Genomic DNA, 16,262 nt, shown 5'->3' with positions numbered 1-16,262 from the left:
AAATCAAACAGCAGCGCGTGGCAGAGGACACTCATTTATTTATTTAAAAACCTCTTACAACTAAGATAATAGAAATATTTATATGCAAATATAGACTGTCTTGCCTTTGCCATTTCAGTAAGTTTTCCTCATAGATCAGAAAGTTTTCTTTAACCTCTTAAAGAAGTTAGAATGTATTTCACAATAATGAAAGATAATTGAATTTTAACCTGGACAACCTATGAATCTCAAACACAAGTACAATTGTACATTGTAATTCTTAGTGTGATGACTTCTTTCCAGAATAACAAGCTGGCAGTGAAAACTGGTTTCCAAAATGCTAATAGGGATTAAGTACACACAGTTTGGTGGGGAGGGAAATGTTTACATTATGCAAGGAATGCAGCTTCTTCCCTGGATGTTTTCTCATTTGAGGCCTTAGTAAAACCTAGTCTTGCCATTCCTGGCCATATCAGCACCGCTGACGTACATGGATATATAAGCAGCCCAGTGAGTGGCTATATTAAGGAACAGAGCTGGTGAGAATTCAGAAAGTAGAAACCATCTTGATGTGTAAGGCCAGACATTCCCCCACCACCACCCCAGCTGGTAATGAGTTTACATCAGCTCCCCACGACTTAAGTATTCTGCACTGAATTCTGCAGAAGAAGACTTGAGAAGTTGTTTCCTTCTTTAAGAGAGATGTAAATGATGGAAGTGTTACAACAAAATATTTGTGTAGCCAGTGAGCATGAATTTAGCATTTATTTGACTATTGCAGCATGTGTTCCAGAGCGACTGCTGCCCATTTGCAGCCTAATGTGTTTATTACAGTCTTCCCGGTGGCATCCTGAAGTGTCTTCCAGCTAAAAAATTCATGAGTATTATTGGCTTTCAGTCAGAAAATGGAATATGTCTTCGAGTCACTGTCTAATACACCACTTTAAAGCCATTATACAAAAGCAAGTCTAAGAGTGGTGCGTATTGAAAAGGAAGGGACTTTTAGTGTAAACATTTGTTTGTACACTGTTATTACTGTCTCGGGGAGTGAGAGAGGCTTAGAGAAGTAGATGCTGAAGCCACTTCACTCGGAGCAGAGTGGGTGTAGTTGTAAGATATGTTATTTTCTTTAATCCCCTTTCAACAGTAAGCTGTTACTGATGTACTATTGAAAAACCATATTCTAGTAATAGTAGTATGTGTTTGGTTTATTGCATGTAATTGGAAAAAGTCAGGTATACACATACAGTAAGTTGCTCAAAAGTTGTGAAAGTAAAGAGGAGTTTTCTAGGTAAAGATGCCTTTTATTCTGGATTTACGTGAAGGGCGTCTCAGACCTTTGCCACCGCTGTCACTGAATCAGTGTGTTTAGCAGGTCTGAATCTATAAATACAGACTGTAATATGTGAGGTAAATTAAAACTTTATTGTTTTAAAAAGGAAGAAGCAATCTAGTGTCCTGTAAAGATGAAGTTAAAGTGTTCTTATAATCTAGTAAAAAGTAATAATACTTGGGGAAATAATATACTATTTTATTAGCTAAATTTTATTTTTGAAATATTGTACAGCATCTTCTATCACAGTGTGAAATGCATGCCTTGTTTGGCCAGTGGAAAGAAAATGTTTGATTTTTTTTTTTTTTCTATGTGCTGTCATCCTGGCATTGAGTAAATCCTCGTAGGTCTACTTATGTTGTATTTGCACATGATGCTTCTTGGTTTGCTTGATTGTACAAATCAACAGTATATTTTTGCATAATGTGTATATTTACTGCAGAGAATATTCATTTAACTTTTGCCAGAAGCTGATGTCTTGCCAAAATAACGTTTGCTTTGGATAATTTTGTCCAGTTGACAGTGTTTGGAAAGAACATTTCCCTTCCCTGTCAATTTGATGTCTCTGCCGCTGCTTCGTGTTATTGACTTTCAAGGTTGGACCACTATGTTTTTACCTTTCTCAGGCCTCTCTATCCTAAAAGTAGATTTTGTGTATTTAAGCATTAGATACTACTGTGTTTTCTCATACTTATCAGGGTCTGGCCTAGAAACTTTGCTTTTGTAACATGAAGGGATCCCTTGTGCAACACAGTAGACTTTGAGGGAGGAACTGTTTGGAGTTTAGAATGAAGGAATGTTTTCACTTCTGATAAAGAAATAGTGTGTCTTTAACTGTGGCCTTCTGAGCGGGGGGAAGGGAGGCTCTGAGAGAGTATCCTTTCATAATGAATTTCATGGAATAGGGATGGGAACATGTCTAAGCAGAGATTTATGTTCACTTGTAATATTACTTGAGCATTTCTTAGTCTTACAAAGTTTGCAAAGAATCAGACTGCAGATGACACCACAGCGCCATATACCGTCTCTTGTGAAGCGAGGGCAGGAAGTACCCGGAAGGCCTTGGAAGCTGTAGAGGCCTTTCTGGTCTCATATCAAAAACCGAATGATTTATCAGGCAGCTCCTCCTCTAGTAGGTGTTGATAAGAGATGTTGTTTCAGCAGCACTTTGTATGTCATTATGAATTTCAGCTCAAAGTAAGGAATTTCAGAGAGGGCCTAACTTTGGAAAAATATTGCTTGGAACCAGCAATAACAACCTGATGTTTGACTGCTTGTTATGTTTGCCTTTCAGCAACATTATTGTCCTTATTCTTTATTGAATTTGTTCAGCGTGTGATAAATCTGACGGTTTTATAGGCCTTGTTTGGAAGATGGCCAGCACTGATAACAGATAATATCCACATTATCGTTTACATCAATTCCGGAGGATCCCCTGGCTTTAATGGCACTCGGCTGTATTGTAAGCAGCAGCTTGGTTAGCTTATAGGTTACGCTGACGCATTCCATTCGAGGAGACTACTTTGTGTGCATGTGTGTTTTGAAGTTTAACATTTTATTTTTCTTTTCTGTCATTATATTAAGGATTTAACTGGCACTGTTTACCCCTCCCAGAGCATTGTTAGTATAAAGAAAAACCCTTCTCTTCTTGTGCTGTAACTCTTTAAGGTACGGGGGCAGCGGGGGAGGGCATGCTGTCACAGCGATAGCAGGACTATGGTTGTAGATAGAAGAAGGGACAAATGGGATCTTCCAGTCTTGTCCTTTCACAACTCCCCAACATCTGGGAGAAACTGCTCTCGATGACTGTAATTACCATCAGTTACGACCCTCGAGTTCACATGTGTCAATTTCAGTTTTTCTGATTTACATTGAACAGTTTCAGAATTGAGAGTGAAATACTCAAGAATTTTAATTTTCTGTGAATGCAGAAATTTTAAGAAACTCTTAGTTTAGGCCTGCTTACAAAATGAAATTTCAAAACCTTCAATGCCACCCTTCAGTCCTTTTTTGCCTCCTACCTTTTTGATGGAAAGTATTACTTCACTTTGATCTACAAAAATGTATTGAAACGCACCCATCCATACAGTTTATTTTATTTTAGATGACTTTCCTATGTGCACCTGCACATTAGAAGCCACACGTCTGTCTACCTAGGTGGTCTATTACCCTATCTACCTATCTCTGTTTTTCATCTGTGTTACTTGAGTGGGGAAAAAAATTAACTCACCTAGCCCCCAACCACACATTCTGGTGTGAAACGCTGACATTACTGCCTGCCGAGCTCGCACACGCAGGGCATGAAGAATATCCCTCGGTCATCTAGATCAGAGCAGCGCAGTTCTGTTTGAGCACCTCGTGAAGAGGTTCACTGTTCATTGTTTCGTTTGTCCACTGAAGAACAGGCCATACATTCTGCTTCAGGAGCATATCTACTTTTGGCCCCGTGGCAAGCAAGAGACGGTGCAGGAGCTGGCGGCCACCTGCTGCCACCTTGCTCTCCCCCTTTCCCTGCTCCAACCCTGAATTCACTCCCTTTCCTTCTTATTCTGCCCGAGAGCCTGTCGGCTTTTTCACTTTGTTGAGGAGCAGTGTTGGGAAGCAGCGGGCGTCCCCAGCCTGATGGCTGTGGCTGGCAGGGTGCATCCGCCTGTCCTTGGCCAGTAACTACAGACTGCCCCCCTCTTGTTTTTTTTCCCTTTTGGTGGTTTAAAGGTTGGTTGGCAACTGGTTCTGGGCATACACAGCCCAGGAAAATTGCTCAGAAAGGGGACATATGGGGCAGACACACAAAAATAATAAAGCAAGCCTGTTTATAAAGCTGAAATTTTTAGATTTTTGAGGGAATGTATTTAAGGTATCATATAAAAAAAGGAAAACTTGGTGCTTCCGAAGGAAACTAGTGATGTTTTATGGCTATGAATATAGTGGTTTGTGATCCACCCTTCAGTAGATACAAATAAGATATAAGCAATCTGCTGAAATGGTTTTACTACACACAGACGGGAAAATGTTAGCTTCTTGCTTCACTTCGTGTCTTCTAGCCCTGCTGTTGAAGCGCATCAGTGCCATCCCTCCATGCAGAGGTACGATTATTGGTATCTATATTGGGAGAATTTAAAGGTGGATGATACCAATGCTAATATTAAATCCCCAAACTGAAAACATACAACTTAAGTGAAACAGTCACTTATTTTAATTGTCTATTGATTTCTGACTTTTCTGATAGTACTATACTTCTTAAGATACACGGCGAGACTTTGGTAGGGGCAATAGCCATTTTTATCAACAAACTTATCACATAATACCTAATATATGGGGCACTATGTTATATACCGAGGGGTTATAGTTTCATGATAAAATTTTACTTGAATTCTTATGATTTGTAGATGGCTACTTCCAGGGTGAAAAGTCCCAGGATTTTTTTTTGTTGCTGTCAAAAGCTTTCTTAGGTTGGATAAGTAATATTTTTTTTACATGATTGAAACCCTGGTAATTGTGGTTCCAAGAAAAATACAGAAAACCAGTGTTTGTAGCATGTCATCTGGGAAGGGTCTGGTGTCCGGTCCAGGCTTGTGCTCTGCCCTCTGGGCTTTGATGCCTCCAGCAGCAGACGGCTCCCCCTGCCCTCTTTGTAACGCATGTGTCTCCTCCACACCAGCGGGTAAAATGTTCTTCTTCCCTGAATGTCACAGTGCAGAGGAATGCATACCGTTATATAACACCTTCACTGACTTTTACTTAGGTTTTCTATGTAAGAATTTACCTTCCCCTCTCCCTGTTTTCTTCTTGAGAGTGACATTCCTCCTCATGCTCCTTGCAGCAGTAAGCCTGGTGTAACATGGCCTGCTGGCAGGCATGCAGACCAGGTGAATGAATGATGTTCAGGTGAGGGAGAGAGTCAAGTGAGGAAGCTCGTGCAGTCCAGGTCTCGCTGCTTCTCTCTCCTGACCTGTGACTGCGATTAGAGGAAGAATGCCGTATTTGATGAGAGACCCTTTGCCATACATTTCAGTGAAGAGCAGGAGTGTGTCAGCCTGTGTGTTGATCCCAGTTCTGCCATTTGCTAGTCCTCTCACTGGCCCTGTGCTGCTGACTCCCCTCACTTGACAGAAGTGGTCATTAAGGCAGGAGAGACAGCTTCTTAAGGTCTCACCAAGTGGTGGCCTTGGACATGAATGCTGGCCATTTACTTCTCTGCTCTACTTGGTTCTCACAGTCTGGTTTTTCTTGGTACATAGTAAACGCTACATGATCAGTAACTAAATACAGATTATACTTATTATCAGCCCAAAATTGTGACGACAGCATGGGACCTTGGGACTATGTTACATTGCTCCCAGCGGCAGGAAGCTTAGCCTTTAGCTTTTAGATACTGTCCCTCCTGTGTGACCCGTGACTACAATGTGCAATTGGTGCGGCATCCCTCAGCTGCTACAGTGTTTCTTCCTCTTACTTACACGTGACTCCTAAAAAAAAAACAAACCTAACTCCTCCGCCTCCTTGGGTTGGAGTTGAGGTCGGAAGGAAAGAGTGTAGTGAGACTGAGCATCCCAGCTTACGTGGAGGGAAGCAGCCGGTCCGTTTGGCGGGTAGGTGACAGCAATGCAGTGGTTGCTCTCGGGAGGGTTTTCTTAGCCCACCTTCCTCTTTGTCCTTGCTCTCGATGAACCTTTTGCTGTCTAGCCTCTTCCTCAAATCCTTGACCTTCTACTCTCTTGCCCTTCCCTCTGATTTTTCCAATCTGAAAAGAAAGAAAAGCCACTATGCAAAGTACAGGACAGTGAAGGTGATTTTAGCCATGTGGGGGACAGAAGGAAGGTAGAAATAGCATAGAAGAACTCTAGGAAAAACTTCTACTACTGTTTAAAGCTTTTTGAGGTTCCATTTATTTATTTATTTTATTTTGGAGGACTAAGCAATTATTGAATAAAACTCTTCCCTGTCCTCAAAATCTTTGTTACTCCCTTTGCTTAGTTTGTTGAGAACTCCACTTCTATTGTTCTTGGTCTTTGCATATTTAAATATTATTTGAGTTCTGCTAATGATGACCATTGTGAACTTGCTGATTTTCTTATTATTTGTCCTTATATTTTCCTATGGAAGGAATTTAGCCAGCAGGAGCCAGTAGTTGTCTTCCTTGGTTAGGGTCAGTGATGTTACCTGATTTTTTTTTTTAAGTGCATTTGAAGCCCTTGGGTGAATCCCCAGAGGGAGGGAGTCAGGGATGTGAGAGAGTAAACCATGGCTGGGGGTAGTGCTCAGTTAAGTAAGTTGCCCTCCAAGAGCACTCAGGAAGGGGCCAGGCGGCAGGAACTTCCTGTTGGAGGGCTACTGCTTAGGGAGGCCTTGTGCAGGGCTAGGAGAGGGGTGTCATATCTCCCTGTTCAGATTCAGAAACATTTGACTTAGTGGTGTGGCACTGCCTCTTCCCGGGGCTGTCTGTCATGGGTGAGCAATTGCAGCACAGACTTCACATTGGCCAACCCAAAACAGAGACTGGGAGGGGCCCCTTACAACACCTGTAGTTTCCACATGGTGAAAGATTGCTCCTGAAACTGGAGGCTGGTAGCAGAAACCCAGAGCTAGCAGATTGTGGTTCATGGTGCTGATGAAATACAACTCCTGGTTAAAGAGTATGGTTCCAGGGAGGTAGGCTTGTTTTTGTTTTTGTTTTAATGGTAACGTTTACATTTGCCTAACCTTTTAACAAAGTAAAAAAAAAATGCAAGAAGTTATACATGCATATCTGTCAAAACTGTTGTCAAATTTCTGATTGAAGTCAGAGTTTTTTCATTGTTGGTAAGTTGCTCAGACACTTGATCAATTTACTCTTTTCACTACCGCCCCTCCCCCCCTGTGTTTTCTGTTTTAGTTGCTGATATGTGTTCAAGATGAGTGGGATGGGAGAAAACACCTCTGACCCGTCCAGGGCAGAGTCAAGAAAGCGCAAGGAATGTCCTGACCAGCTCGGACCCAGGTTAGAGTCTTGCTTCAAAATAGAATGATTGTTGCCCATGGAAGCCGCACACATGCTTCTTTGATATTGTAGCATTGGTTTGACACCTGATTTAAATGTGACTGTTTTTTCTCCTTGACAGTTAATTGAATATGTAGTATTTACATGATGGTTTTGGAGATGATAATCATTTACTGATCTTATTATTCATTAAAGAACAGGAAACCTATTCTTCTGATATCCTCTGTGTACTTGGCTTTTAAAACCTGTTTATTTTTTAATCTTGAGTTTTTCACATTTTCTTTTCTGTTCTATCACAGAATGTCATAAAGACAAGATTTTATTGTTGTTCTATTTTCTTTTTCTTTTTCTTTTTTTTAATGAGCAAGACATGAAATGTTAAATCCACTTGCTTTTGAGTTGGGGACAAAGACTGTGGCTCTTCAGTGAGTACAGCAAATAATTTTAAAGCCAGTCCCATGCCATATGTTATGGGTAGAAATCTGAGTTGCTATGGCCTCCACACAAGGTAATTGAGCAGGGTCCTTTAAAGTTATAAACACGTAGTCTCTGAACTAGCACTGTTCCTCTTCTAGGAATTTTCCAACAATATGCTTTTACGTGGGCAAAATGGTGTGCGTTTGGGGTTACTCATTACAGCATTGTTCATAATCGCAAAAGATTAGGAAAAACCTAAGTGCTTGTAGGGAGCTGTTCTAACTATTTAAACATCCCTAGCCTGGAATACAACGCAGGTTATTGTGAAAAAGAATGTGGATACTGATTATGGATTGATATTAAAAAACCTCTTAAGAATATTGTTAGAGAGAAAAAACAGGGTTTAGAAAATGTTTATGAAGTTCTGCCAATTGTGTAAAAAGGGAAGAAAATAAGAATCTACTTTTGTATTATTTTAGGATAATTAAAAGCAGGTAAGAGTTATTATCAATTTGGGGGGATAGGAATGAGAGAAATAGGGAGCAAAGGTAGAAGAGAAACTTCTCTCTTTTGATGATTTTAAAAAATCATGTAAATGATTTTAAAATTTGAATAAAATAGCAACTTCTATTAAATGGCCAGTAAAACAATGAAATGGGGAATGGTAGGGAAGAGGACTAGAAATAGTCATTAAGGGAGGAGGAGAAGCAGAAAGAGCAAAGAGCCAGTGTTTTGTATTTCCTTTTCTCCTTCTGGGTGCCAAGCAAAATAAGCTTGTTAAGTCACCACTGTCCACATCCCAGCTCCTGTGTGTTACTTCTAGATTCCCTAGTACTTCCCCCTAACTGCAACCTCTGTCTGTCAAACTAACTGCCTTTAGTGCTCAGGAGCCCCCTCCTCCGGGAGGCAGTTTGGTAAACTGGGGCAGGTGCCAGCCCACGGGCGTTCTCTTCACCAGTGCTGTGCTGGAGCAGTGGTGAGACAGGCGTCTCCAGCCCTCTCTCTGGTGCCCTCCCCGCTTTGTAACACAGCTCCCCTTCATCTGCCTGTCATTTATTTAACTTGGGCGTGGTGGAGGGGAGTGATGGAGGGAGGTGGAAGTGTGGGTAGAGGGGTCCAGAACAGGACAATGGCTCCTCCACGAATTCCAGCCACTCCAGCCACCCCTTTCCCTATTCTTAATCAACCCAGAGTCTAGGAATAAACATGAGACTTAGGAAAACCAAATTCTGGTCTTTGCTCTACCAGTACCTCACTGAGTGATCTTGAACAAATCATGTAACCACTGTAAGATGGAAAAATTGTAGTCCCTCTTAGGTTTATTAGTTGGTGAAAATAAAGCTAGTATTTAGAGGATCCATATATGGAAGTGTATTACAAGTTACACGATTTTATAAATTGCTGTTACACAAACATATTGCCAATCTGTGAAAAATACAGAAAGCTGCTACATCAGGCGACTTGCTTTGCTTGTATATTGTATTGTGTGATTGTCTTCTAGTGGGGCCTGTGCTGTACTCGAGAGGGAAAAGGCCCATTGTCACCGTCAAAGGGAACTCTTGAGTTTGCTGTTTATCAAATTCAAATGAGAAGATCTTGCCTTTTTTTTTCTTTTCTTCCATTAACTTTTTAAAACTTGAGTTGAACTTGGACCGTTTGTTTATATTTTGCATGTCATTCAGCTTGGACAGTTAACAGATATCCTGGGTCAGTTTCGCTTTTGTTTCTAGCCGTACTTGCATTATCTAAAACGGCTCTTTGATTGAATTACTAACATCCTAAAAAAAGTCTATGAAATTATATAGGTTTATTTCTATTATTTTTATGCTTTACTCAAAAATCATTGAAATTTATTTATTTCTGTTTTAACTAGGTTAACTTCCCTTTCTTCTTTTACTAATCTTAAATAAACCTCAAAATTTTTATAACCATAACGTCCTTTAACTTTTCTAAACATTCCTTTAATTACTCAACCGTACATTCCTCGCCAAGCATTGTACTAGGCACTGGGGCCAGCAAGGTCGCCCCGATCCTAGTCAGTGGGAAACATTAAGCCCAGTGGAAAAGGAATCATACAAGTGAAATGTATAATTATAAACTGGGATAAAATAAATAAATAAACTGGGATAACTTTAATTGAAAAAAATGCAACATTTAGAGCAAATCCAGGGGTTTTTTTCCCAAAGTATTTCTGTGTTTACATAAGTAACTTTTGTTGACTATCTTTGTATTAGAATTTAACATGCTTACCTTTGTCATAATAGTTTTTTTTTTAATTCAGAATAAAAACATGTTTCCTCTTTTTAGCCCCAAGAGGAGCACTGAGAAACGCAATCGTGAACAGGAAAATAAATATATTGAAGAACTTGCAGAGCTGATATTTGCAAATTTTAATGATATAGACAACTTTAACTTCAAACCTGACAAATGTGCAATCTTAAAAGAAACTGTGAAGCAGATTCGTCAGATCAAAGAACAAGGTAAGAGGCCTGAATTGATGTGTTGGAGATTTTAGTTTGTTTCTGTTTTCCATATGTGAGAAGTCCCTTCAGGGTTCCTTTAATCCATTTCTTAGGCTTAAATTATTGATGACTAAATGATGTCACAGTGCAAGATGAATGCAAGTATCTCTTGCAGGGGTTTATAAATAGGCTTTGTATAAAATTCAACAATTCCCTGAAGACAGGAGACTGAGGCACGGCAGGGTGATGTAACTTTTCACCTGGTAGAACTCAGTTCACTGCCCATGCTTCTGCCCATCTCGGAATTTCGTAGCTTGCACAGCCAGGTGACTGTCATGATCTGCGAGTGAGGTGCCAGCTGAAGATGGAAACCAGGAGTGAACCTCCTCCTGTTCCAGCTCGTCAGCATATTTGATGAAGTCTGAGCCTCGACGGCAGTGCCACAGATTAGAATTTCATATCCTGAATGACAAGAGATACGAACGCCTCACACCTCTACTCAGAATTCTTTTGTGAAGTTGAAACACCGAACATGACAGCTCTCTTCCTGGGCTTGCTTTTTGAGATTATTTTCTGCCTCCCTTCTTTGATATTTTTGCCTTAAGAAAATAATATTTGAAAAAACACATCAGGACTTTGTGGTGCCAAAATAAATCTGTATGAGGCAAGTATGAACAGTGTCTGGATGCTCAGGGCCAATATATGCTCTTGAAGTATTCACACACTTCAGGGTTAGGGAGATTATTATCTCTCCTAATCTGTTTTGAACACATCCTCTTAGAGTTCATTTTTTTAAATCTACCTTTTATGTAATATTCAAAAGAGGCAGATTTTAGGACAGTATGTCTTTGTCTGTATAAGTATATGACCGTAAAACTACCAGATCTGATCTGTTATAAAATCCTAGCTACCTGCTTGTATATTATCATCATAGCCTTTTCCATTTTCATACTATTAAGCTAAATTTTATATAAAACAATTTTACAAATGTAGTCTGTCTTCTAAGAACTTCTAAGACATACACACAGCATACACAACACAGTTTTTTATAATCAGTCCACCTTGAAAATCAGTTTTTAGTTCCTGGCTTTTCCATCAAGATTATATCATAACATTTACCATTTAAAACGTTTCTACTCAGTGCCTGTCTCAGTCCCCCTTCACCTCTCTCCTCCTCCTCCTCCTCCTCCTTTCCCCTTGAGATTCATTAGTTACCGAAAACTCAGTTAATCTCAATTTTGTATCTTTACTTTTGGGTGTCAACAATTGGGTAAAATAATATTCCTAGAGCTCTTAGTACAAATAATTGGTTAAAGTTTTCTAGTGGTTTAAAGTTGCTGAATTTCTAGTTGCTGATATCATTGCAGTGGAGAAATCACTAAGTTTCTGGTTTCAGCTATCTAAAATTTTGAATGATTCAATTTTATGAACATTGTGAATATTGGAATGTCCAATTTTGTGAATGTTGCATGTTAGGTAGTACTTTACACTCTAAAACAGTTATATATATATATATAGTTTTTTACTATCGAAGTCTTGCACAAGGTTTTAAAGGTTTGCAAAACCTTGGTAATTCCCCGTTCAAACCCTCAAACACGTTTAGATGTGTCATGCTGGGCCTCTGCCATACTTTCACTGTGGGGTTAATCACGTGGCTGCGTACCACAACCACCCAAGAAGCAGCAACAATAAACACCCTGTCAGGTCTTATTCTTCTAATAATATCCCTATTAATTTGAAAAATTGTGTGTTTTGAAAAGAGAAACAGGAGTTAGAAACCAAATGAAAAGAACAGATACACTTTCAAGTTTTCAACTAGTCTAGTATTTTCAGAAAATTGCTTGTTTAATAAATTGTCTTTTTAAAAAGAGCAGGACTTTAAAACCAAATTGGACAGAAGGTAGTTTTGAACCAGGGCAGATTATTTTCTCTCTCTGAGACTCAGATTCCTGATACAAAATTTAGCGATCATAACATTAAGGTTGTGCATGCACGCACTCAGCAAGTGCCCAGCACAATGAACATTCAGTAGGTACACAATGCATGTCTTACCCACATTAAGCAGAAAGGCAACTTTTTTTTCCCTTCTTTATACTAAGATCTTAAGACAGTGAGCCCTTCCGTCAGATGGAAAGGGCAGGGATGGGGAAGTGGTTATGAATATCCTCCCCTTCAGGGTCATTTGGAACAAGTGAGATTTTTCTAGTGCCAGCGCTTTGCGTACCTCTGCGTGCCACCCCACCGACACCTCTGTTTGGGCCAGTGTGGCTTCTCTCAGCAGTCAGCACCCACAGGGTTCAAGAGCAGCTTGTAAGTCCAGCCTGAGCCCTATGTGCCTGCCCACCCAACTAATCCCCCATCACTCAGTATAAGTCAAGTCCAACCATTGTCTTTAAATTATCCAAACTTAATTTGTATTTTAGTCACAGGTGTCAGCCTGAATAGAATCATAATTGTCCTAGAAGTTAAGCTGGATTGCATGATGCACTATATCAAAAAAGACTCAGGTTGGGAGCGCCAGGCTCATATTTAGGAAACGTTCCAGTGTCCAGAGCTCAGGCCGGTCAGCCAGGCGTGACGAGCTCTTTCACTCAAGTCTACTCTGTCAACAGCTGCTCCTCAAGTTTCCATATACTTTATAAATAAAGGGAGAAAAAAAGGGTATTTTTAAATGGCCTAAAGGATGGGAATTTGGAGGAGAGTGGCCAGCACTTTAAGTAGAGAAGCATCCTCTGTGTACAGCCTGTGTGAGGCATCAGTCTGATAGCCGCCAGCCAGTGGGTGGCATTGGCACTGTGTAGGGCCTTGGAGAGCAAGTGTACACAGAATTGGCACTTAAACCATGCCACCCACTTTTTGTTACTGAAGTCTGATGTTTCAGCTTATTTGGCATGATGCTGACAACTGTTTAAAACTTGAGGCTTCTGTACCTTACAAACAGCAGTCATAAATAGTAAATTACCTTTTTCCTAATTTGGGGGGCTGATATTGCTTCTGTTTGTATAAAAAATACAAATAATATACTTTGGCTTACTGTGTTCAATTCACACTTTTAATCAGGAACCTTAAAAATTTCTATGGCAAATACACAGTGATTCTCGAGCTCTTAAAAAAAAAAACCCGACTCAAACAACTTGATTAAAAAATGGTCAGAGCATTGAATAGACAGTTCTCCAAAGAGGACGTACAAATAGCCAAGATACATGAAAAGATGTTCAACATCACTAGTCATCGGGGAAATGCAAATCAAAATCACAGATACCATCTCACACCTGTCAAAATGGCTATTATCAAAAAGACAACAAAGAATAAGTGTTGGAGAAGATGTGGAGAAAAGAGGACCCTCGCGCACTGTAGGTGGGATTATAAATTCATGCAGATAGTATGCAGAACAGTATGGACATTCCTAAAAAAATAGAACTATCATATGGCCCAGGAATCTCACTTCTTGGTATTTATTACAGAATTATTTTTTTATAGTAGCCAAGATAATAAGAGCACCTTAGGTGTCCTTTGATAGATGAATAGGTTAGGAAGACTTGGTACACACACACACACACACACACACAGGGGTATTACTCAGCAATCAGATATAGTGAAATCATGCTATTTCTGACAACATAGATGGAACTACAGGGTTTTTGTGCTAAGTGAAATAAATCAGAGAAGTCAAATAGCATGTGATCTCATTCACATGCAGAATCTAATTTTTTTAAGTGAATAAACAAAACAGAAACAAACTAAGAGATCCAAAGAACAAACTGATGGTTGCCAAAGGGGGCAGGGTTGGGCAGATGAGCAAAGGAGGTGAAGGGGATTAAGTACAAACTGCCAGTTACAAGTCCAGGGGATGTAATCTACAGCATGGGGAATGTAGTCAGTAATGCTGTCATAACTACATGTAGTGACACATGGTTACCAGGCTTACCAGGGTGATCACTGAATAGGTCTAATCACCACGTTGTGTACCTGAAACTCATAAAATATGTATCTCAAGTATAATTTTAAAATAAATTTAGAAAAATTAAATATTTATTTTTAAAAATTCAAATTGAAGTGTAAAGTTACTGAAACATTCAGGGGAGTTTCCTAAATAATGCATTTCTACTACCCTCTTTGAAGTAGTATGTCTTCTGTTACCCCAACATAGGCACACCTTTCACTGTAATTTCTAAAATAATAATTTTAAATGAATGTTATTATTTGAAAAACATTTGCCACTTTTATTTAAAGCCATTTCAGTGCCACGTATATGAGTATAGGGGTATCAGTTAACAGAAAATTGGTTTTATTTCATCATCTTTCTAACAGTTTTATGAGTGAATAGCAATAAAAATGAAAATGTGTATTTCCAAATTTGTGTTAGCACAGATTGGTGAATACTTTAGATACCTCATGTAAGTGGAATCATGCATTTGTCTTTTTGTGATTGGCTTACTGACCTTAGCATAATGTTTTCGAGTTTCATTTATGTTGTAGCATTTAACAAGATTTTCTTTTTAAAGGCTGGATAATACTCCATTGCATGTACATTCACATTGTGTTTATCCTCTCCTTCGTCAATGGGCATGAAGGTAGCTCCCACATGTTGGCTATTGTGAACAATGCTACGGTGAACATAGTTACACAAATATCTCTTTGTGATTTTGTTTTCAGTACTTTTGGATAAATATACCAGAAATAGGATTGCTGCATCATATGGCAGTTCTACTTTTAATTTTTTTAGTTTTCATTTTTTAAGGAACTCTGTCTGCATCATTTTTACAATCCCACCACAAAGGGTGCCTGTTTTTCCACATACTCAGCAACACTTGTTACTTTCTGGTGTTTTGATAGTGGGTATCCTAACAGGTGTCAGGTGATACCTCATTACATTTCCCCGATGACTAATGATGTTGAGCATCTTTTTCAAGGAGATATTTTGAAAAAAGTAAGTTTCTAACACCATATGTGGCAGTATTGAATTCCTTCTAAAATCAAATATCTTAATGTTGTGTATTGTTCAATAGTTGAAGGCACCAGTGTGACACTAAGCTGAGAATATGGGGAGGAGGCAGTGAGGGGCAGGAAGGTCCCTGGAGGCAAATCTGAAGTCAGTAGGAAAATGAGAGTAAGCCACAACGGCACGAAGATCTCCCTTCTAGACATTTGGCCTCATTTCAGCTGTTTCTCAAGCTCCCCTAAAGCATGCTTATTTCCCTGAAGCCTTTATTACATTAGACTTCCTCATGTAGGTTACAGGGAAGGAAGGAGTACTACCTTCATAGATCGTGCGGGATATCTACTTTCCTGTAGTTCGGGGGTGGGCTAATAGAGGCACTCATGTATGTCATTTACCAGTTTTTTCCTCTTCTTATCACTGCGTTGTTCACTCTGATGTTCACTCTGAGATGTTTTGGTTTATTTCGCCGTAGAAAATGGTCGCCTTTTCCCAATTACTGAGTGGTTTATCTCTAATAATAAGATCGGGGTCAATTTCTATAATCATCTCATCTCTTGTCACCCTCGATGTTTTTAAAGTAATAGTTCAGGAAAACAGTGATGGTGGTGGTCTTCATCTCAGCATTGTTGGTAAGCAGTGGGGACCCCTTCCTTCGCAGCTTGTGTTTTGCCATGAGTGCAAAGTTCAGTGAAAACTGGCCTTCTGCTATTTTGTCCTTATTATAATTGTTAGTTCAGCTTTTACTCCAGATGTGGTCTTATCAGCATATCGGATCTTGAATCCTGTTTTGTTTCCTAAGAATGTGACAGTGGAGAATAACTCACAAAATATAAGAATTATAGTTCTGCTTATAATATTTATTGATTAAAGACTCTGGATACCGATTAACTTTACCCTGAGAATTGATTTTAATTTGACCTTTTTTATTGTGGTAAAATATACATAGCATAAAATCACCATTTCTAAGTGTACAGTTTGGTGGCACCAAGTGCCTTCGCCTTCACTCTGCTGTACATCCGTCATCACTGTGCATCTCTGAAACTTCTCCATTCCGAACAAAAACTCTCCATCTGTCAAATAGTAATCACTCACCCTTCTCCCCATGGCCCCTGGCAACCACTATTCTCCTTTCTGTCACTGTGAACTTGA

General features: G+C 39.5%; 1 protein-coding gene across 3 annotated transcripts in view; it reads left to right on the top strand.

Annotated features, from left to right (window-relative positions):
• Nucleotides 1-16,262, top strand: part of NCOA2 (nuclear receptor coactivator 2) — a 288,869-nt gene that overhangs the window by 182,081 nt on the left and 90,526 nt on the right. For 2 of the 3 annotated variants that reach the window (XM_037058687.1, XM_037058689.1), the window contains 2 exons: nucleotides 7,188-7,292; nucleotides 10,017-10,189. In XM_037058687.1, the coding sequence (XP_036914582.1) occupies nucleotides 7,207-7,292; nucleotides 10,017-10,189 (259 nt within the window). In that variant the 5' untranslated portion in view covers nucleotides 7,188-7,206. Of the gene's footprint in view, nucleotides 1-6,855; nucleotides 6,965-7,187; nucleotides 7,293-10,016; nucleotides 10,190-16,262 lie in introns of those variants that run through there. The other variant, XM_037058688.1, reaches the window with a different exon arrangement.

This window comes from Sturnira hondurensis, unplaced genomic scaffold (assembly GCF_014824575.4).
Source record: "Sturnira hondurensis isolate 20B ecotype Veracruz unplaced genomic scaffold, ASM1482457v3 Scaffold0010128, whole genome shotgun sequence".
Taxonomy (NCBI): domain Eukaryota; kingdom Metazoa; phylum Chordata; class Mammalia; order Chiroptera; family Phyllostomidae; genus Sturnira; species Sturnira hondurensis.
This window is presented reverse-complemented; position numbering and strand designations above follow the sequence as displayed.